At 44.5% G+C, this 21,630-nt stretch overlaps 1 protein-coding gene across 1 annotated transcript; it reads right to left on the bottom strand.

Moving 5' to 3' along the window:
- Positions 1–11,713: 11,713 nt before the first annotated feature.
- On the bottom strand, positions 11,714–20,242 carry LOC123157892 (uncharacterized). Its single transcript, XM_044576085.1, has 12 exons — positions 19,942–20,242; positions 18,974–19,548; positions 18,461–18,604; positions 18,222–18,376; positions 14,754–15,029; positions 14,538–14,662; positions 14,189–14,306; positions 14,010–14,102; positions 13,806–13,883; positions 12,332–12,428; positions 12,123–12,176; positions 11,714–12,040 (listed from the first exon to the last, which is right to left on the bottom strand). The coding sequence occupies exons 2-11, from the start codon at positions 19,515–19,517 to the stop codon at positions 12,163–12,165; spliced, it is 1,644 nt and encodes a 547-aa protein (XP_044432020.1). The 5' UTR covers positions 19,518–19,548; positions 19,942–20,242; the 3' UTR covers positions 11,714–12,040; positions 12,123–12,162.
- Positions 20,243–21,630: the final 1,388 nt, after the last annotated feature.

The raw sequence follows: 21,630 nt of genomic DNA on the forward strand, positions 1-21,630 counted from the left end.
CCGCAGATCCGGTCCCCGTTCGAGCCGGATTGGCTTCTTTCGATGGCGGGGAACAGGCGGAGAAGTTCCCCAACCGATCCAGGGGGAACGAGTATGCTTTGTTCCCTATTTGCTGAGAGGCGTCGGATTTCCAATCCATCCGTTCCTCCGAGGGTTTCTGGAGTACTATGGCCTCCAACTGCATAACTTCACACCTGCCTCCATCCTGCATATTGCGGGTTATGTTGCTCTTTGCGAGCTGTTTCTGGGTTGCGAGGCTCATTTTGAGTTATGTAAGAAGTTGTTTTGCCTCGTCCCTCGTAATCAAGAGGGGTCCATATTCCAAGTAGGCGGAGCCGAGATATGGCGCATTGCCGGGACCGGATACCTGTCCGGCACACCGAAGAAGGCATCCAAAGAATGGCCTTCCGAATGGTTCTATATTGAGGACGTCTCCCTTCCTGACCCAATCCGGAGGGGTCTTCCCGAATATTCAAATACTCCATTGAAGAAGCGCCTCAACTGGCGTCCTCGAAGTCCTAGGGAGGAAGATAGCATGGAAGTCCACCAACTGATGAGTAAGATAAAGATGCTTGCTCAATCCGGATTGTCAATAGTCAAGGTTATGGCAATATCCATAATGCAAGGGGTTCAACCACTCCAATACTGAGGGCGCCCCATGTGGCACTTCAATGGAGAAGATGATGCCACCCGCTATGGTCGGAAGGGTCCGCAGACTTACGCTGCTTTGGCGAAAATACTGTCTGGATTATAAAAAGGGGAGGAGGAGGAGTTCATCCATATTAAGCCCAGGGATGGATTTTCCATGTACAACCCTCCCAGCTGGGTGAGTTTCCGTCTCACTACTCTACTCCATCAACTCCCTGAATCCTTTTTCATAAATATTAATTTGTCATTTATAACAGGAATGGCGGAAAGTCACCAGGGAGTTCCATAGCCCCGCACCACAGCCAGAGGACCCAGGCCCTTGATCCCAGATTTGAAGAGGATACGGATATATTCGTGGAGCTCGGGGAAGGGGTCTTTTACCAGGCGAGCTATGACGGCACCGAAGTGGCCATCATCGCCGACTATCCCGGTCTCCTCCCTACGTTGCATGTAAGTAATCAGGAGACTTGTCCCTTGGGAGAATTTCCCTCTTCCGCCTTACGCACCTCACTATATTATGCTCTAAAGGGGAGGCGATCGGAACGCCACGTGGCACCTGAAGCGACGCGCAAGAAGGCAGTGCCTACTACGGGCAGGCCTTCAAAGAGGAAAGCCAATAGAAGTGCGGCCGAGCCTTTAGCGAAGAGGTATTGTTGTTTTAAGTATGCTCTATGGTCGTCACATTTAAAGTGTGACAATATCCGTTGTGTCTTATTAGGAAAAACATTCACCAGACTATGTCCGGGGATCCAACCGGTCATGCCTCCACGAGCCGGATTCCGGACCCTGTCGCAAGGACTGAGGCTAACACGGAAGTGACCTCGGATTTTCCCTCTGCGGAGGAGTCGGACAAAGTATCCTTCACAAACTCCGAAGTGGAAAGCGCCATGAATCATCGGCGCTGGTGGGCCATTCTTCGCGACCCTGGTTTTTCAAAAGAGCCTTCAACGCCTTCAACTCGGGTGAAGCTTACATCCGAGCTGCTCGAGATGGGCTTACCAGAGCCACAGACCAGTATTTGAAAGATATGCGGGTAAGTACACATTTGTACAAAACTGATAATCATATGCCAGTAGCCCCCGAGACTTGAAACAGTTGGTACAACTGATTTAAGGATCGTTATATGACCAGGTGCTCACAGAGAAGAACAATTTGTTGTCTCAAGAGCTAAAAAACTGTCAAGGCTGGCTGACTGCTGCTACTGCCGAACTGGAGAAATCCAAGAAGGCGGTGTCTGGTAATGTTCCCCTCCATCGAGAAAACATAATCATATACCAGGATTATTAATACAGGTGCAAATCGTATGACAGAGGCATCGAAGGTCGCACAAGCGGGAGTTCCAGGATCTCAAAGGCAACTGGCTGCAGGCGAACGTATCCTGACACAGGTCAGGGCGGATAAGAACAAACTCCAAGATGCCAACACCAAGCTTGGCAAAGAGCTAAAAGATGTGCGGGCCCAGCTAGCTGACTCCGTGAAGGAGAATAAGAAGTTGCAAGGCGGCATATTTAGTATGTGTTCGGGCTTACCTTTACATAGTTCGGCAAAGAAAGAAACGGACAATAATTATGTCTGTAAGTATATTAACGGGCTGTCCCGAAGAGGAGGTGTCCGGATCATTGAGCGATCTGCTACAAGAGCTGTCGCAAATGCACGAGCGAGCTCGGCAGGTGACGCAAAATATTGCTAAGGCTTTATGGCCATCCAACTCCCCTCCAGGAGGTATGGAGGGGCTTGTATAGCTACTCCAGGGAGCGCGGTGGCGCTTCCAATTATGGAAGATATCGGCCTGCCGGGAAGGTGCGCGAGAGGCCTGGGCAATGGTGAAAACTCGGTATACCAAGCTCGAACTGAATCACATGGCCCGGGTCGGACCTGTATGGTCAAATGGAGAAGAAATTCCCGTTAGTTTGGTATATGACCAGGTTCAAGTAGCCGCAAAGTATTCCCAGCAGGATTGTAGGCTAGATAGCTTGTTAGATGGCATAGAAGAAGAAGTGTTTGAGTCTAAGTGACTATGTACTTCATTTGACAAATTAATGTCTCTAGCTGAATTGTAAAACGCTTGTCATGGCAGACCTTTTCGTTTCAACCTCTCGACCCGAAGGTGCGGAGTGCTTTCGAATACCCGCTTGGTAATGTAAACCTGGGTATGCATGGAAGCCAGGCGTAGGGGTCATGGTTTCTTAAACAGACAAGTATCCGGCTAGTTATGTTATATTACATGTTGATCGTAAGAAACATCTTCCAGAGAGAATAGTTCCGTTAAGGGTTCCTTTCCCTGGGTAAGCATGCATTAATGTGCATGTCTGAACTGTGTTTGAAAAAACCACAGCATACATAACATCTAGGGGTTTATAAAGTGACAAGTAAAAACATCTTTAGTCTGTCGACCGAATATTCCCTTAAGAACGCTAGCTTTCGGCTTCACCCAGTCTGAGGTACACATTTGGATGACCTGGCAGTAACAATCGCAGAGGTGCTCCCTTTATGCCCTAGCCGAACTAACGGGAACGTAGGGCATAAGCACAGGAGCCAGGTAACCCAGCTTGGCCAAAACTTAAGTCATATCGATGCATATAGTGGCGAAGAAAAGGTACATACGTGGAAAAAACACATATGTGGTGAGCTTGATGCTCATAAAATAATAATAATAATAATAATAATAAGCTTCTGTACAAGAAGCCCCCATGTATAACTGACATACGTATTAGGAATTGTATGCGTCTTAGGTGTACGGTTTAGCCGTATGAAAGCTTTACAGCTCTAAATAAAAAAGAAAGAAAGATGAAAAGAGAGAAAGATAAATAATGGAAAAGGGGGGGAAAGGGGACAAACGAAGAGTCCAGCGCTAGGCATAGAATCTTCGGAGTCTGGCCGCGTTCCATGGGTTTGGCTCTAGGCGGTTGTCTAATGCATCACACAGGTGGTACGCTCCTCCGGTGAGAACTTCGTCAATGATGAAGGGACCCTCCCACTTGGGCTTGAGTTTGTCCTTTTTATTCTCCGGCAAGCATAGAACGAGTTCGTCAACATTATAAGTCTTGGCCCATACTTCTCTGCTTTGATATCTGCAGGCCTGTTGTTGGTAGAATGCGGAACGGGCTTTTGCGACATCTCGCTCCTCCTCCAAGGCATCTAAGCTGTCCTGCCGATCCAACTCGGCTTCTCTCTCTTCATACATGCACACTCGAGGTGAGTCATGAATAATGTCGCAGGGTAACACAGCCTCTGCGCCATACACCATGAAGAAGGGAGTATATCCGGTAGAACAATTGGGCGTGGTCTGCAGCCCCCAGAGTACGGAGTCGAGCTCCTCCACCCAGTGCTTGTCGGATTCTTTCAAAGACCGCATTAGTCTGGGTTTAATGCCGCTCATAATAAGACCATTGGCTCGTTGACTTGGCCGTTGGTTTGTGGGTGATAGACGGAGGCGTAGTCGAGCTTGATACCTAGATTAGCACACCAGGCTTTCACCTCATTGCCTGTGAAATTAGAGCTGTTATCGGTGATGATGCTGTGTGGCACACCATAACGGTGTACAACACCGGATATAAAGTCTACCACTGGCCCGGCTTCTGCCGTTTTAACTGGTTTGGCCTCTATCCACTTAGTGAATTTATCCACCATGACCAACAGATATTTTTTCTTATGGCTTCCCCCTTTAAGGGGTCCGACCATATCAAGCCCGCAGACCGCAAAAGGCCAGGTGATGGGTATTGTTTGTAAAGCGGTGGGTGGCATATGGCTTTGGTTGGCAAAAAGCTGGCATCCGACGCAATGTTGGACAAGGTCCTGTGCATCTGCTCGGGCCGTCGGCCAATTGAAACATGTACGAAATGCCTTACTTACAAGGGCCCGACTTGCAGCGTGGTGACCACCGAGACCGGCATGAATTTCAGCCAAGAGTTGCCGCCCTTCGTCCTCGGAGATACACCTTTGAAGTACTCCGGTAGCGCTTTTCTTATAGAGTTCTCCCTCGTGAACCTTGTAGGTTTTAGATAGCCGCACAATGCAGTGTGCCTCATTCTGATCCTCGGGAAGTTCTCGCCTATTGAGGTAGGCCAAGAAGTGTTCGGTCCATGGGGTGATGACCACCATGATGAGATGGGCCGATGGTGTAGTTTCGGTGGCTGAGCCCCCGATTATGTCGGTGTGCTCGAAATCTGGGGTTGTCTTCGGATCCGGATTAGTATTGCCGCTCTCCCCCTACCACACCACGAATGGCTTGAAGAGCCTTTCCAGAAATATGTAAGGTGGGACGGGGTCACGCTTAGCGCCAATGCGAGCAAGGACATCTGCCGCCTGATTACTTTCTCGAGCCACATGGTGAAACTCGAGCCCCTTGAAGTGAGCCGACATTTTGAGAATGGCGTTACGGTAAGCCGGCATCTTTGGATCTTTGGCATTGAAATCTCCATTTATTTGAGATATTGCAAGGTTTGAATCCCCGCGCACTTCCAGGCGTTGTATGCCCATGGAGACGGCCATCTGAAGACCATGCAATAAAGCTTCGTATTCGGCTGCATTGTTGGAGTCTGTGAATAATATTTGTAGGACATACTGAACAGTATCTCCAGTAGGGGATGTCAGGACAACGCCTGCCCCTAGGCTTGCCAGCATTTTGGAGCCATCGAAGTGCATGACCCAGTTGGAATATGTGTCATACTCTTTAGGGAGTTTGGCCTCTGTCCATTCAGCGATGAAGTAGGCCAATACCTGGGATTTAATTGCCCAGCACGATTTGTATGATATGTCGAATGGGAGGAGATCAATGGCCCACTTGGCAATCCGGCCCGTAGCGTCGCGGTTGTTTATTATGTCGTTGAGAGGTACTTCGGAGGCCACTGTTATCAAGCACTCTTGAAAGTAGTGCCGTAGCTTCCGGGATGCCATAAAAACCGTGTATGCTATTTTTTGGTAATGAGGGTACCGGGATTTGCTTGGTGTGAGGATAGTGGATACGTAGTATACCGGCTTCTGGAGCAGGAATTTGTGTCCGTCCTCCTCTCGTTTGATGACAAGCACCGCACTCACAACTTGGCGTGTGGCCGATATGTATAATAACATGGGTTCGCCGACATTTGGCGCAGCGAGGATTGGGTTGCTTGCTAGAAGAGCCTTTATTCCTTCCAATCCGGTTGTTGCCATGTCCATCCACTCGAAGTGGTCGGTGCGTCAGAGAAGGCGATAGAGTGGCAACGCCTTTTCTCCTAACCTGGAGATAAAGCGGCTTAGAGCTGCCACACATCCGGATAATTTTTGGACTTTTTTAAGGTCTGTTGGTGTAGCCAACTGTGACAAAGCTCGGATTTTAGCTGGGTTTGCCTCAATTCCTCTATTGGAAACGATGAAGCCCAAAATTTTTCCAGCGGGAACGCCGAAAACGCACTTTTCCGGATTGAGCTTGATGTCATATGTTCAGAGGTTGTCGAATGTGAGACGCATATCATCTATTAAGGATTCGACGTGCCTAGTTTTGATGACTATATCATCCACGTATGCTTCAACTGTCTTGCCAATTTGTTTTTCTAGGCATGTATGAATCATGTGTTGATAGGTGGCACCAGCGTTTTTGAGCCCGAAAGGCATAGTGTTGAAGCAGAAAGGCCCGTATGGGGTGATAAATGCCGTTGCGGCTTGATCAGACTCCTTCATCTTAATTTGATGGTATCCGGAATATGCATCGAGGAAACACAGCGAGTCATGTCCTGCGGTAGCATCGATGATCTGATCAATGCGGGGAGGGGAAAAGGATCCTTAGGGCAAGCCTTGTTGAGGTCTTTGAAATCAGCGCATAGGCGCCAGGATTTATCCTTCTTTGGTACCATCACCAGGTTTGCCAGCCAGTCCGGGTGTTTTATCTCTCTGATGAATCCGGCCTCGAGTAACTTGGCTAGCTCCTCTCCCATGGCTTGTCTTTTGGGTTCGGGAAAGCATCGTAATGTTTGCTTGACCGGCTTGTACCCCTTCAATATGTTTAGGCTATGTTCGGCCAGCCTACGTGGGATTCCTGGCATATCAGAAGGGTGCCAGGCAAATATGTCCCAGTTTTCGCGTAAGAACGCCCGTAGTGCGGCGTCGACCGTGGGGTCCAGCTGTGCCCCGATGGATGTTGTCTTCATGGAGTCCGTTGGGTGGACCTGGAATTTGACTATTCCGTCTGCTGGTTTGAAGGAGATGGATTTGGATCGCTTATCAAGTATCACGTCGTCCCTATCCACCATGGAGCGTGATGTGGTTAATTCTTCGACCGTGAGGGCTTCAGACAATGCCTCGAGGGCCAAGGCGGCGGTTTTGTTTTCGGTGCGGAGTGCTATGTCCGGATCACTGGCAAGGGTGATGATTCCATTGGGTCCGGGCATCTTGAGCTTCATGTACCCGTAATGGGGTATAGCTTGGAAGCTTGCAAATGCGTATCGCCCTAACAGGGCATGATATCCGCTGTTGAAAGGGGCCACTTGAAAGGTTATCTCTTCGGACCGATAATTCTCCGGCGTGCCGAATACCACATCGAGTGTGATTTTTCCCGCACATCACGCCTCCTGACTGGGAATAATTCCTCGGAAGGTCGTATCACTTTGCTCAATGCGGCTCGTGTCTATTTCCATTTTGTTGAGAGTTTCCTCTTAGATGAGGTTCAGTCTGCTGCCGCCATCCATGAGCACTTTGGTGAGCCGAAAGCCGTCCACAATTGGACTGAGGACCAATGCGGCAGGTGCCCGGACTGCTCTGAATTTTGGTTCGTCGCTGGCGTTGAAAGTTATGGACGTGTCGTTCCAGGGGTTTATTGCTGCAACTTGGCAGACTTCAGTGAGGCCGCGGAGTGCCCTTTTGCGCCTATTGTTTGAGGCAAAAGTCTTGAAGACTGTCATCACTATAGGGTTGTTGTCTTCCGTGGGATGTTGCTCTGCGGTATTTTTGGTGAGGAGATCCACGCCGCTCTTGGCCAACTGTCGGAGTATCCAACATGCTCTAAGGTTGTGGGTTGGTACGGTATCCGGTGTTGTGTGTATCCTGCATGGACTATCAAGCCATCCCTCCAGAACGGTTCCGCGCCCCGTAGTGGGCTTTGATTTTTTTTGTTATTGGATCTGCGACCGGCGAGGGTGCATCCTTTTTGTCCGGACAAGGGGTTTAATGGAAACCGGTGGCTCCCAAGAGGCTGCCTGAGTTTTCCAGGCGCTTTCCATTGCGCAGTACTTCTGTATTATGGTTGCCAAGTCAGCAAAGTGTGATACGTGACGGCGATTGATTGCATTGAGGATTCCCTCGTCCGTGCAGTTTTTGCAGAATAATGAGATTGCATCTTCATCGCGGTAGTCCTTGATCCTGTCCTTGACAAGGAGGAAACTGGCCCAAAAGTGATGGACCATTTCTTGGGACTGTTGTCTGATGTAGGTAAGATCGCTTATATCTGGGTGGGTGGGTGGATTTAAGTCTGAACCCTGACCCAATCTGGGATCCGGAGCTTGAGAAAATTCTAAGCTTAACAGTTCGGACTCCGGGATATCAACCAATTTTTCCGGCCCATGGTCCGATTCTAAGCTCGGAATATAGGGCATCTCTTCCCGCGGGCGAGTATTCGGCTCTGTGAGCTCGGAGATCCGAACATAGTTCGTCCTCAACATAGGGGAAGAGTCGTCGCATTGCTCCTCCACTACCGCTATCTAATGGATGATCGATGGAGATTCAATTTCTCTCTGATCAGGTTTAAGCCCAATCTGATCGTAGTCCGTAGTGACCCCCAAGGCGGCGATGCGATCCAGGAGTTCATTTAAAGACGACAACTCCACCGGATCCATCTGTTTGGAGTATTCTCAGCTGACACGAAGGCAATTTTTGATGACCCGAGAGGTCATCGTCGGCCCGACAGCCAAACGGGCGGCCATGGTAAAGCCGCCCAGCCGGAGGGTTTGGCCTGAAGCCAGGGCTCCCCCAGAGGTGACGTTGTCCTTGATGACAAGGCGAGCCATCAAGCCTATCTTCGACGTCACAGTGGAACTCTCAATGAAAGCACCAATGTCGGTGTCAAAACCGGCAGACCTCGGGTAGGGGGTCCCGAACTGTGCGTCTAAGGCTAATGGTAACAGGAGGCGGGGGACACAATGTTTACCCAGGTTCGGGCCCTCTCTATGGAGGTAATAACCTACTTCATGCTTGATTGATCTTGATGAATATGAGTATTACAAGAGTTGATCTACCACGAGACCGTAGTGGCTAGAAGTCTAGCCTATCAGGTTATGATTGTTGTCTTATGGACTAAACCCTCCGGTTTATATAGACACCGGAGGGGGCTAGGGTTACACAAAGTCGGTTACAGAGAAAGGAATCTACATATCCGAATCGTCAAGCTTGCCTTCCACGCAAAGGAGAGTCCCATCCGGACACGGGATGAAGTCTTCTATCTTGTGTCTTCATAGTCCAACAGTCCGGCCACAGTACATAGTCCGGCTGTCCGAGGACCCCCTAATCCAGGACTCCCTCACCCGCTGTAGGGTGTTGCAATATGTTCATGGTTAGCTTATTGTCAGTGTTGCGGGGGTGACAGCAGCCTAAACGCGGATAAGTGGGTCATGGCGTATGGGAGTAAAGAGTACTTGATACTTAATTCTATGGTTGGGTTTCACGACCTTAATGATCTTTAGTAGTCGCGGATGCTTGTTAGAGTTCCAATCATAAGTGCATATGATCCAAGTAGAGAAAGTATGTTAGCTCATGCCTCTCTCTCATATAAAATTGCAAGAATGATTACCGGTACTTGTTACCGATTGCCTAGGGACAAATCACTTTCTTGTTGACAAAAGCTATCCACTCTTACTACCTTGCAATTTATTCGTAGTTTTATTCTCGCAAAGTACTTGTAGTTTTATTCTCGCAAAATAGTTTCATACTTGTTCTAGGTAAAGCAAACATCAAGTGTGCGTAGAGTTGTATCGGTGGTCGATAGAACTTGAGGAAATATTTGTTCTGCCTTTAGCTCCTCATTGGGTTCTACACTCTTATTTATTGAAGAAGACTATAGACGATCCCCTATACTTGTGGGTTATCAGTCTCACTCGCGGATACTCGTGGTGACATTGGATTATCTAGGTGACATTAGAGATGACGCGTATCATATGGTGTTGTCGTAGTACGATCTCTAGAACTATTCGTGACACTTTGGGGTGGTTCATAAGATTGATTGTACGAGGTGGTTTACTACCTACATGATTTTGTCTTACTTTGTTTGATAGGAATAGAGAGTTTGGAGTATTTTTGAGAGATTGCACTAGTGAAAGTATGAACCATGAGCCTTATTTCTAAGCAGTGATATACCGTTTTGCTCGTTGTTTGCTACTTGCTACCTTGCTATTTTTATTTGTTTAGATTATAAAAAAAGTTATTTCTAGCATCCATACTACACATCTATCATCATCTCTTTGTCGAGCTAGTGCACCTATACAACTGACAATTGTATTGGGTGTGTTGGGGACACAAGAGACTACTTGTATTTGCCTGTAGGATTGTTTGAGAAAGACCATCTTTATCCTACACCTCACATGGATTGGTAAATCTTAAGTCATCCACTTAAAGGAAATTTTCTACTGTCCTACAAAACTCTGTGCTTGGAGGCCCAACAAAGTCTACAAGAATAAAGTTGCGTATAGACATCAACCTATTTCTGGTGTTGTTGCCGGGGAGGTGAGTGCTTGAAGGTATCTTCTTTAGATCTTGCAACTGAATCTTTTAGTTTTTTGTTTTTCACTAGTTTAGTTTATAAAAAGAACTACAAAACAATAAATGTGAAGTTGCATCAAATTCTTTATCTTTATGAAGTTTTTCTTGAAAATATGGATTCCGATAGTTATGAAGTGTTAAAAGAAGAATTTAACACAATGTTTGTGTCAGTTCCTTGAATGATAAGCATGATTGTAATGCTGGTAGTATGAATTCTTTGAATATTCATGATGCTAATGATATGCAAAGCCATATGCTTGGGAATGGTATGTTTGATGAAGATGATCTTTTTAGTACCTCTACTTTTGATGAGCAAATTTATTGTGATGTTAGCATACCTCCTATTTAGGATGATTACAATGATAAAAGTGAGGTTGAAAGAGTGTCAACTCTAAGTACTAATGATCTCACTATTTTGGAGGGTGTTGCATCTTATTATAATGATAAAAGTGAATTTGAAAACGTCGTGACTTTATTTAATGATGAATCAACTATTTTGAAAGAGGTTTCAATTGATTATGATGAAAACAAAGCTGCTACTTACAAAGATTATTATGACGATATTTGTGTTATAAAAGGTAGTGATAATTATTCTTATGAATATCCTTTTACTGAACATTACTCTTTGTGTGAAATCAATTTATAGTGTTCAAGTTTTATATGACACTCCCACTATTATAAATGGGAAGAAATTTGCTTATATATGAAAAGTAAACAAAAATTCTATGCTTATGGATCATAAAAAAAATCTGCTATACTAAGTGATAGTGCTTAATCTAAAAAAATTACTACCGGCATGCATAGTAAGTGTTGCAATTATTTTTTTCAAGAAAACACAAAAAAAAACTGCTATACTAAGTGATAGTGCTTAATCTAAAAAAATTACTACCGGCATAGATAGTTTGTTACATCCTCTTAGGAGGCTCCGGTACAGGCAAAAACACAAAAACATCAGTGGACGTCCCAGGTCTGTGGAAGGATGACACGCAGGCCTCGAGCACCCACGGTAGCCCAAAGCGCGGCTTCTTCCTTGATCCTTGCTACCAAGATGCTAGTCGGCTTCTTCCTTGATCCTTGCTACCAAGATGCTAGTCGATGGAGTTGCAGCATTGAAGACGCAATCGTTGCGATGCTTCCAGGTCATCCAAGGGACCAGCAGCGTTGCAGTTGTGAGCCCTTTGTGCATCGGCTTGGGCGTGGCCTGCCGCGCCGTGCGCCACCAGACGGAAAGGGAGCCTTCACCATTAGGCGCGCTGCAAGGTAGGTGCAGCCAAGACAAGTGTTGCAATTTTGAACCAACCACGGTTCAAAACTGTAACATTTGACCGAAGGGAGTACTAAGTAATAATGCCGACGTTTAGTTCTACTCTTTATACAAAGGACATCAATACAGACATAAGCACTACATCTGGGAATTGAAAAGCTATTTCAAACGTCAATAATAATAATACAAAAAAATACATTCATGTCAGCAAATGTTCTTCCGACATTAGTGCGTGTCCTGGAACCATCATCAACGAGTGCCCATAATGTAACTTTGAACAGCAGCCCTGAAATCACTTAAGTGTATTCTTAGTACGTCCTACAACCTTTCATCCTGACAGTTACGCTAGTGTCATGCCTACAAGCACACTCCAATTCGTTGATTAATGTTCTTGCTTATCTTCTCTTTCTGCAATATTAAAACAGATATATGAGCAATCTTTATTTCATATATTAATATTAGTATCTTAAGTGGGAAAAGTTTGAAATACCTTCATCACACAATTAGGCACTCTCTACTGCAGAGACAAGTCAGAAATCCATATCTGGACATCAGAATTCATCATTAAGACATGTACCTCATAGAAATGAACGGATGGAAACACACATGCAAATATGCAAACAAATCAAACATATAACAGTATCAGCACCGAGCCCCAAATCCTACTAGAAGCTTCACACTAGTTGAAAGGACGCATACCACTTTTGAACACCTCTACGTCATCTGATACATTTAATATCAGGCTTAAAGTGCGACTCGGACCTTTGCGACCTTTCCGCATGTGCAATATACCAACCTGTAAATTGAAACAAGTCAAATGTTAAAGATTGATGGTAAAAGGGGAAAAGAAACTCGCATAAGAGAAGAAAGCTTAAAAAACTATACGCGTGGTGACAATTTCAATTTGTTATAAGTATCGTCACAAGCTCAACAGGTCAGTCTGTCTGTTGCTCGTGATGTTACCACATGGTCTTGGTCTTGGGGTAATACTATAAAGGCAGATATACGGTGAAATTTCTATAGATGCTATTAGTTCTTTTACACAGATAAGGAAAGCTGAAATACCTTTCAAAGTTTAAACATTATTGTGGTTGTTAGAGAAAGTGTTCTGTTAAAAAAAGACAAAAATGATAAAAGGAAAATGGCTGTGTGATCCAAAATACTACTCCCTCTGTCCTAAAATAAGTGTCTCAACTTTGTACTAGCCCTAGTACAAATTTGTACTAAGCTCAAGACACTTATTTTGGGACGGAGGGAGTACATCTGAGGTCATCCTGGAACTGTCCAGCATTTGTTATTGGAATCTGCTGAGACAGATTGCTATGCTCATTCAAACTGATGCTATTCCCCAACCAGCTAATTTTCTTCTTATGGGTTGAGAAATTCTTACCCAAAGGTAAAAGAATTTATGCACTGGGCTTAGCAGTTGTGTGCTGGGAAATTTGGAAATTAACAAATAGATACAGCTTTGAAAAGTTTGATTTTAATCTCCTAGTCAGATGATTTTCCACACTTGTGTGGCTGCTAAAACATAAAGCAGAGATACTAAATAGGATGAACAAACAAGAACCCCTACAATGATTACAAGGCATGTATCGGTATGTGGTACAAATAATGGGATGAGATGCTGCTAGTCAACATGTTTCTGCTGATGTACTTCTTCATGCTCCTAATATATGCCCGCACGGGGGCAACTGCAGGATGTGAAAAGGAGGGTAGCGAGATGTGGCAAAAAAGATGCGCTTTCGTGTCCAGTAATCTCTTTTCTACGATTTTTTCAGGTGCCCCTTCTAGACTAGCCTGTTGTAGGCTCGTTTGAGTTAGTTAATTCTGCTTGCCTTACTTTCTCTGGGTTCTGAACTATATTTTCATCCGCTACCTATATAATATCTCATTTTCCATTCATCTATCATGGAAAAGTGGACTCCTAACTTAAATAAAAGAGTAACTAAACACTAATCTGAACAAAATTAGAATAATCTGAATATTTTTTTAATTGATTCACATGAAACTTCTACCTTTTATATAGTATATAGACATCTTATGATCATTTTTTTGCATTTCCCTGTGGTCAACCTACTAACAAATGTCTTGTAACCATGGATAAACATAAGGGCGTTTGTAGCAGATATAAAAAATAAACTGCAGTTAAACATCTTATAAATAAACTTACTGGTATGTCCATGCAGGAACCGATGGCTCCTCCTTGTTCAAGATAAGTCCCGCATATTCTCATAATTAAGTTCTCCAACTGTTAATAGCAACAAGAACAATAAATGTGAGTCTAAGATCGTAAACATGAGCTGTAAGTTTTATATCCACTTTACTCACAAAACAACATGACACATCTACTGCTATTACTATTAATAATAATTACCTCCACTGTGGTAGCAATGCACTCTCCGTTCATGGAGTAAATGATATCACCAGGTCTAACTCCTAGTTCCTCAGCAATTGATCCATGTGACACCTACAGTTCAATTTGTCATGCACTATTCGATAGCATGAAAAAGTAAGCATTTTACAAGAAAACAAGGAATAGTGGACAACATATACCTCAATAACTATTAGACCCGAATCGACATTACACTTACGGAAGATCTTCTCCGCACGAATTGGATCTAGATATTTAATGGCTGAAAGCTTCATCCCAATATGCAACCGAGGGATACACCTTGCAAAATTATCATTTATCAGATTCCACAAATGATGAACAATATCATAGAAGTTAAAAAAAAGCAATTTCGATAAATAAAGCTTTGTGCCTAAAATATTGAACAGAAATTGGACTTAGCAATCTAAGAACAATTAAGTAAAACACAAGTATACCAAATACATCATGTTTCCTCAGGATATTTGCTCATTACTAAAATTGTACAATGATAGCAACAAAAGAAAAACTTACTGAAATTTTTTCCACATATCCAAGCACTTCAATATAATAGAGCAAGGGATAAATGCTGTTCCTGGAAAATTAGCCATCCCCAAAACTTGCCCATTAAAATCAATAACGGGTCCTCCAATGCTAGCCTAAAATATTTAGATTGCAACGTTAGAACCATAATAAGCAACATAAGTTAATAATAATTTATGACACACTCATGATGAAGATTATTTATACCTGCTTAATCACACAACCAGTGAACAAATGGTGATGACGTTCATATGTAGTTGGGCCCATAAATTGAACACATCCATGATGCACAGTCAAATTTAGATCTTCGTCTCTACCAAGCACAAATATGTCTTGACCATAGAACACTTCATTATTGAAGGTAGGAATCTTAGCACACAAGTCTATATCAACCTTAAACAAGGCAATATTGATGTGCTTGTCATATTGAAGCAAGTGTGCAGGTACAGTAGTATCATCTTGATCCAATAAATAAGCAACAACCTGAAGATGATCCAAGAAATTGAGAGTCCGGGTGGAGCAGTATCATGTACATGTGTATTTATGTCATGCAAAAACATGTATTGCTTGCAAGATGGTATTGTAGAAAAAATAGAGTTGGAAGCCCACTTGCAAGGCACAATTCAAGAGCAGATGCTATATAATAGAAAGCACTAAAAGAAACATGTATTTATTATTGTGTTTCTATGTTGTTCTGTCAAATGTTATGCAAATTTAACCTACAATGGACAAGGAAAGTTTTGTACTGCACAAGCAGATTAAATCTAGCAACACATTAGATGATTGGAACTACATAGGATAAAGGAAATGAAACAACAAGGTACAAAAGCAAGGGAACTACTTCCACTGTCCCACGTGTGATGAAGAACCAGGGAAGACATGTTGAAGGTAAATTGGATGATATCTCATCATTTATGCAGTAATTTATTTATACTGCACTAACCATATGTGCCATTTTACCAAAGTACAGAGTTTTGACATGGCCGTGATGGATTTAAGGTTCCAATCTCAGATGGGAGTCTCAAGAAAATAATTTGACAAAAAATATTGTGTACAAGGAGATTATAGTGCAAGAGACCTCAGGATGTTTGTTAGTTTATTACTTTACGTGGGGTTTTAGAAGTGGAAATTTGTACGGTTTTTACATTAGAAGATATTTTGGATACCTACATTTGCACAATTAATCTATAAAATATATAGGTGGTGTATTGCTGTACGAGGCCTCAGACAATATGTAAACTGTCGACTGACATAATCAGACCGAAAATATTGACTAACAAGTAAGCATTGTTTTTAAGGCGTCGCTTAGGCGTCAAGGCGCCCTGCGAGCTCGAGACGTCCAGCTTGCCTTATGTACGTGCGTAAGGCGTCCGCCTTAAGCTTTAGAGCGTCCGAGGCGTCTGCTTAGGCGTCCAGGTTGGTGCCTTAGTCCATACTCGACGCCTTAGCTTGCCAGGCAGGCAGGGGAGCTGTTTTAGGCGGGGAAACAGAAAGGTTGTTAGCGCCAACAGGTAAGAGGGGGGAGAGAGAGAGAGAAACAGCCCCCAATCCACACACTCCCCCCCCCCCCCCCCTCTCCCTCTTTCTCTCCAGTGGCTCCTCTCTGGCAGATCTGCTTCCTCATCCGCAGCAGATCCTCTCCGGCAGCTCCTCCCCCTCCTCCTCTCCAGCAGCTCCTCATTCTCCTCCTCTCCAGCAGCTCCTCTTCCTCTCCAGTACAGCAGAAACGAGCAACAGCAAGGAGCCAACTGCCAACAGCGCAAGGCATACCTCCCTCCCCCTTCACCCTCCTGCTGGTTGCTCACTGCTTTGTGCTAGCTGCTTTGCTGGTTGCTCACTGTCTCTCTTATAGTGGTTAGTGGATGCCTGGATGTTTAGAATAATGCATGATAGGCTGCTTGGTTGATTAGAATAATACATGCTGTTGTTAGTGATTAGTTTAATGCAGTAACTTTTGCTACTTAACTTTGCTACTATGCTTGATCTGTTGATTATAATAAGGAATGATGGGCTCTTGAATTGATTAGAATAATCTTGTGCTGCTCACTGTTGTCTACTTGACTAATGCATCGATGCTTGCTGAATGCTGATTACTTGATTAGTTTAATGCCTAGTTGCCTACTGGCTACTTGATTGTTTGCTGCATGAGTAGACAGTAGAGTACTAGATTACTTTATTGTTTGCTGCCATGGCAGCCCTTTTGTCTATCTAGTAAGTACTTTATTGTTTGCTGCCATGGCAGCCCTTTTAACCGTTATTTACTTATTTCATTTATTGTTTGTACTTTGTAGATCCATACAAAGAAAAGGAACAGGTTACAATGGAAAAGGTTGAATGATCTTGTCTTACTTTCATACAACCGGAAGAATATGCATCGGTTTCAAAAGAGGCATGAGAAGGTGGGCGACAATAGCTTTGACCCTTTGGTCATTGAGGAGGATTTTGATTGGGGCAATGAGTGGGGGGACCCATCACTATCACAACCTCAAGGTGCTCGAGGTTGTCCTGAAGACAATCAAGACATTGCATGGGAGGATGTTGATATGGCTATTGGTGCATCTTCGAACCTTCAAGGCCGCAATCTACCTAGGACAGCAACTACACTTCGTAGGGGGCAGTCAAATGTCTATGTGCAACACTACGCACGCAAGAGACCTACTACAACACGACCTACAATTCTTGAAGAAGATGAGGAAGAGAGGGATTTGGAGCAAGAGCAACACTCAAGTATGCCCCATGCGTAGGAGGATTCAGACTACGTTGAGGATGATGATGATGTGAGAAATGATGATCAAGATCCAGCCAATGCTGACCAAGATGGAGACAACACCAATGCCACCATGGATGAGTTTGATGATGGTTGCTATTGATTGAGAATTGAGACTTGAGACTTGAGAGAGAGACATGAGAGTTGGAAAACCTTAAGCCCCTTTTGCTATGTTGGTGTTATTTGTTATGTGGACTTGTGTCATTTCTCATTTGAAATGCTTATGTAATATGTCACTGCAGAATGCAGATTGCACTCCTGCTTGTTATCTTGTTTAGTTGTTCTCCACTTTTGCTCACTGCCTCGCTTCTAGTTCTCACTTCTCAGTTTTTTTCATTATTTGTGCAATATGGACTATTAAGTGATACATTATTTAGTTTTAACATATTTGTTCATGTTGATGCAAATTACTGTTGGGGAGAAGAGAAAGGGCAAAGAGGATGGATGCTAATGGGCTCTACAACCAGCAGCAACTGCAAGGTGTGTATGCCAGTATGCCTAGTTGCCTACCAACCAAATTCTAATCTATTCTGCTGCTTAGAACTCTCTAAGGCGTCCACCTTGCCGTAGGCGGTGAGCCCCCCCCCCCCCCCCCCCCCCCCCCCCCCCCCAGCGCCTTGCCTCGCCTTACCGCCTTAAAAACATTGCAAGTAAGAATAGGAGATTCACATTGAAAAATGTAGCCAAAGGCTGAACAAAAAGTTCAATACACAAGAGATGTTCTTGCACCTTTAAAAAATGTAAATTAATAAGAAAAATATGAAAAATGATGTCCCCTAATTACTCAAATACGTAAGAAATTCCCGATTAAGAAATCCCCCAAGGGTCGAAGACATATATTGACACAAATGCGCATTTACCATACATGCAAGTACATATAACCCACAATTCATTTTTTGTAAACTCACCTCAGCATTAGGTGCATACTCATCTGTACCTGACCACTGGCTTCGGACTGTATATTTTGAGCAGATTATGCGCGCAGATGTCAGAACAGTGCCCTCTTTAGTCCCCTCATCCCAATCAATTAAAAAGCCAGATGATTGTGCCATCAGTTTACCGTCTGTAGAGTGAATCGTAGATTAGATAAAAGACAAAGGATAGAGGAATTGTTGGAGGCACTGAATGAAGGCAATGTGTCACATACCAATAAAGGATGAAAAGCGAAGAATAACTTTAGCCACTTGGAGAACTGTTTTTGTTGCAGACTCACGAACACGCTGCAAGTCCGCATTTACCATACACGAATAAGGCATAGACGGATCAAGTGTTACGAGCTCCTGTTGGCGCTCTGCACGTTAACATGCAAAAAATTGGTGAATTGGTCCATTGTGTTCAAATAGATATTATCTTAAGCAAAATTGACATGTTTCATTTATAATTGGCTATTGTTTTTGATAGAGGTGCATATCTATAGTTCTATACTAGTAATCGGATGGAATGAAAGCAGAGTGTTAGAGCCACGAGATAAACCTTGCTGTCCTAGCACCAAAGTAGTTCTTACAACATTTAATATAACTCACTACCACATTCTCTCTCAATATATCAAATGTTCAAATACCATATCTAGTCTAGCAGCATTCAACCTTACCGAGGTGTTGTGTACCACACCGGTACACACACACACACACAAGAGGGCAAGGAAGTCTGCCAAACTTACTTAATTTCGCAAGGTACTTGGATTCCAACTCCTCATAAGCTTCAATGGCAGCCACAACCTCAGGGCCCTCGTCATGTGTAAATTCTCGGAGGCAGGCAGGGGAATGAGGCCGACGCAGGGGAGAGCTGACCGTAGAGGACGAGGAGGAAGAGGCGTCCAATGCGCTCGGTGAAGCCGAAGCCGCCTGCTCACCCTTGCTCGTGGTGGCTTTCTTCTCGTCGTCGCTCTTGTGGGTTCTCTTCCGCCTCTCGCTCTCGGACGGCTCCAAGGCTTCACTCTTGCCTGGTTGAGATGCTGCGGGCGACGAATCCGCGGAGGTTTTCTTCCTCTTGCCTCGCTGCGATGGCGGTGCGGCTTCCGGTTGGGCCTCCATGGATCCCGACACCTCTTCCCGCGTGGTTGGCGCCATGACCGAGCTTCTTAGGGTTTGGTTGGCTAGGCCGGCCAAAAGAGCGCCTCCGTCTCGGTGATGGACTCGCCAAGGGAGGCGGGGGCGCATCGTCGGCACCATGGGCATGCTTCTTGGGGTTTGGTTGGCTTCCATCTCAGTGATCGATTCGGCAAGGGAGCCGGGGCTGCAAGGAGAGGACAGGCGACATGTACTGAACATTATCCACTTGTTGTACTGAACATATATAGCATCAAAATGCAATGGGGATATATAGCAGCAGAACATGCGCTTGTTGTTGTCATTATCAACTTGTTGTTGTCAACCAACTTGTAGCAATAGCAATATTCATGAGCGTGTACTGAACATGTAGCAGCAGAAAATGTACAGAACACCTGCATGTTTTTTCTGCCCCCTTCCTATAATCTACAGGCAGCAAATCGTCATAGAACATCACCTACAGATAATCACCATTCACCCAAAGACATCACCAAATCCGACAACAAACCACCATACACATCGCAAATCCACCATGAGCATGCACAGGGAGAGATGGTCGGGCAGCGAATCGGGCATTCACCTTCCAAAATTCGGAAGAGGTGGTCGGGGAGGCAGAGAATCGACGCAGCCTGCGTGCTTCGGTGGTCGAATCGCGGCGGAGGAGCTCGATTCGCGGCAGGGAAGGCGGTCGCTGACGGCGGAGGACGAGGGCGAGCGGGGCGGGGAAGGGCGGGTCACGGCATGGACTAGCGGCAGCGGAGGGCGCGGCCGCCGGCGGTCAAGTGCTGTGCGCCATCGGCTGCTGCGTGCGGCTAGGGCTGGAGAAGGGGAAAGAGGAGTCGCGGGTGTGGGAGGGAAGGCCTGATGCGGGTCGATCGATCACTTGGCGGTGGCGCAGGCCCGTAATCTCTCCCTAATTTTTTTTAATCTCTACCTAATAATAAAGCATGGATTGGGTCTCCGGGTTCACGTTACAATACGTTTCTTATCGTGATTTTACGCTTTCAGTTTTTATATTTCTTTGAAAAAAACTTATTTTGTATCGTGCTTATCCGAGGTGGTACTAAAAAAAGTTGTCCGTCCCTAGGACAATTGGCTCGTACCCGTCCTGCGGTGCCGGCCCAAAACAAATTGCCAGTGGGCCGGATCGACCTTCCTAACCCGGACGGACATTTCATAGAGAACCGCTGCTTCTTTAATAATCCCACCTCGTCCCCTTACCTCATGATGAACCAGTTTATATACATCATCATTGATTTTAAATTTCGTCACATGCCTACGACCTGTATGTGGAGGTATTGTGCCAGCCAACATGATATATCTTCTGTGCTGGAGGCAGCGCTGATTTGGTCTCACTGCTCCATGGCCTGGGTTTGTCATTGCCTCCTCCACGTAGCTCTCCCAGTAAACAGTGAACATAGCTTGGTGTGGCTTAGTTCTTATAATTAAGCTATGTCAACATGGTTTCAATAGCCAGATCCACGTGAGTTGTGAAACCAAAGGCTGATGAAAGGATGCTTGGTGGGGATGGCATGCTTTATTCGTTCTGCAGAATTCTCATGCATCTTCTGGACTTTCTACTTATTCCTTCTTTCTCTAAAACTGGCATGTCAATGTGCTGTGAATAGTTGATCCCATCTTTTTTTTTTTGCGGGGAAAAGTTGATCCCATCTATGATGATACTACAAACCTTAAATATGAAGATTTCTTTAATAGATGTGCCCAGCTACAGTGAAGATCTTGATTCACTAAAAAAAATAACTAATAAGAGTTTGTGTTCCGTCGTTTTATATGTGTTTGCTACGGACAATTGTGCTAACTATGCAAATCGACACTAGATTCATTGTTTTATTTTCCTCACCCTGCATTCATATACCTATGCTTCAGATTATTGTATTCCCTTCTGTTTTATAGGTTTTTGGACATGTTTCAACATTGCTCTACAAGTAATCACACTGCAGTCAGCAGGTAAGGCAAATCACTTGACAAAATTCGCATATATCTCGAGTAACTACAGAAACAGGTGTGACAATGTATGTGTGCTCATGAACCACCAAAGCTTATTTTGCAGACCCACTAGCAGTTTAGTCAAATTATTATCCCTTTTATTATTAACTTGATCTTCGCAATTTTTATTGATATATTATATGTTTTCACATTTTATTTTAAATTTCATTCATTGTACATTTTTTTCCGAAATTGCAGCTAGGTGTTTCTGCGCCACAGCAGGTCCCCTCTAACATATTTTTTACGTCCATTTTACTGAATA

Source organism: Triticum aestivum, chromosome 7B, assembly GCF_018294505.1.
Source record: "Triticum aestivum cultivar Chinese Spring chromosome 7B, IWGSC CS RefSeq v2.1, whole genome shotgun sequence".
In the NCBI taxonomy this organism is placed as follows: domain Eukaryota; kingdom Viridiplantae; phylum Streptophyta; class Magnoliopsida; order Poales; family Poaceae; genus Triticum; species Triticum aestivum.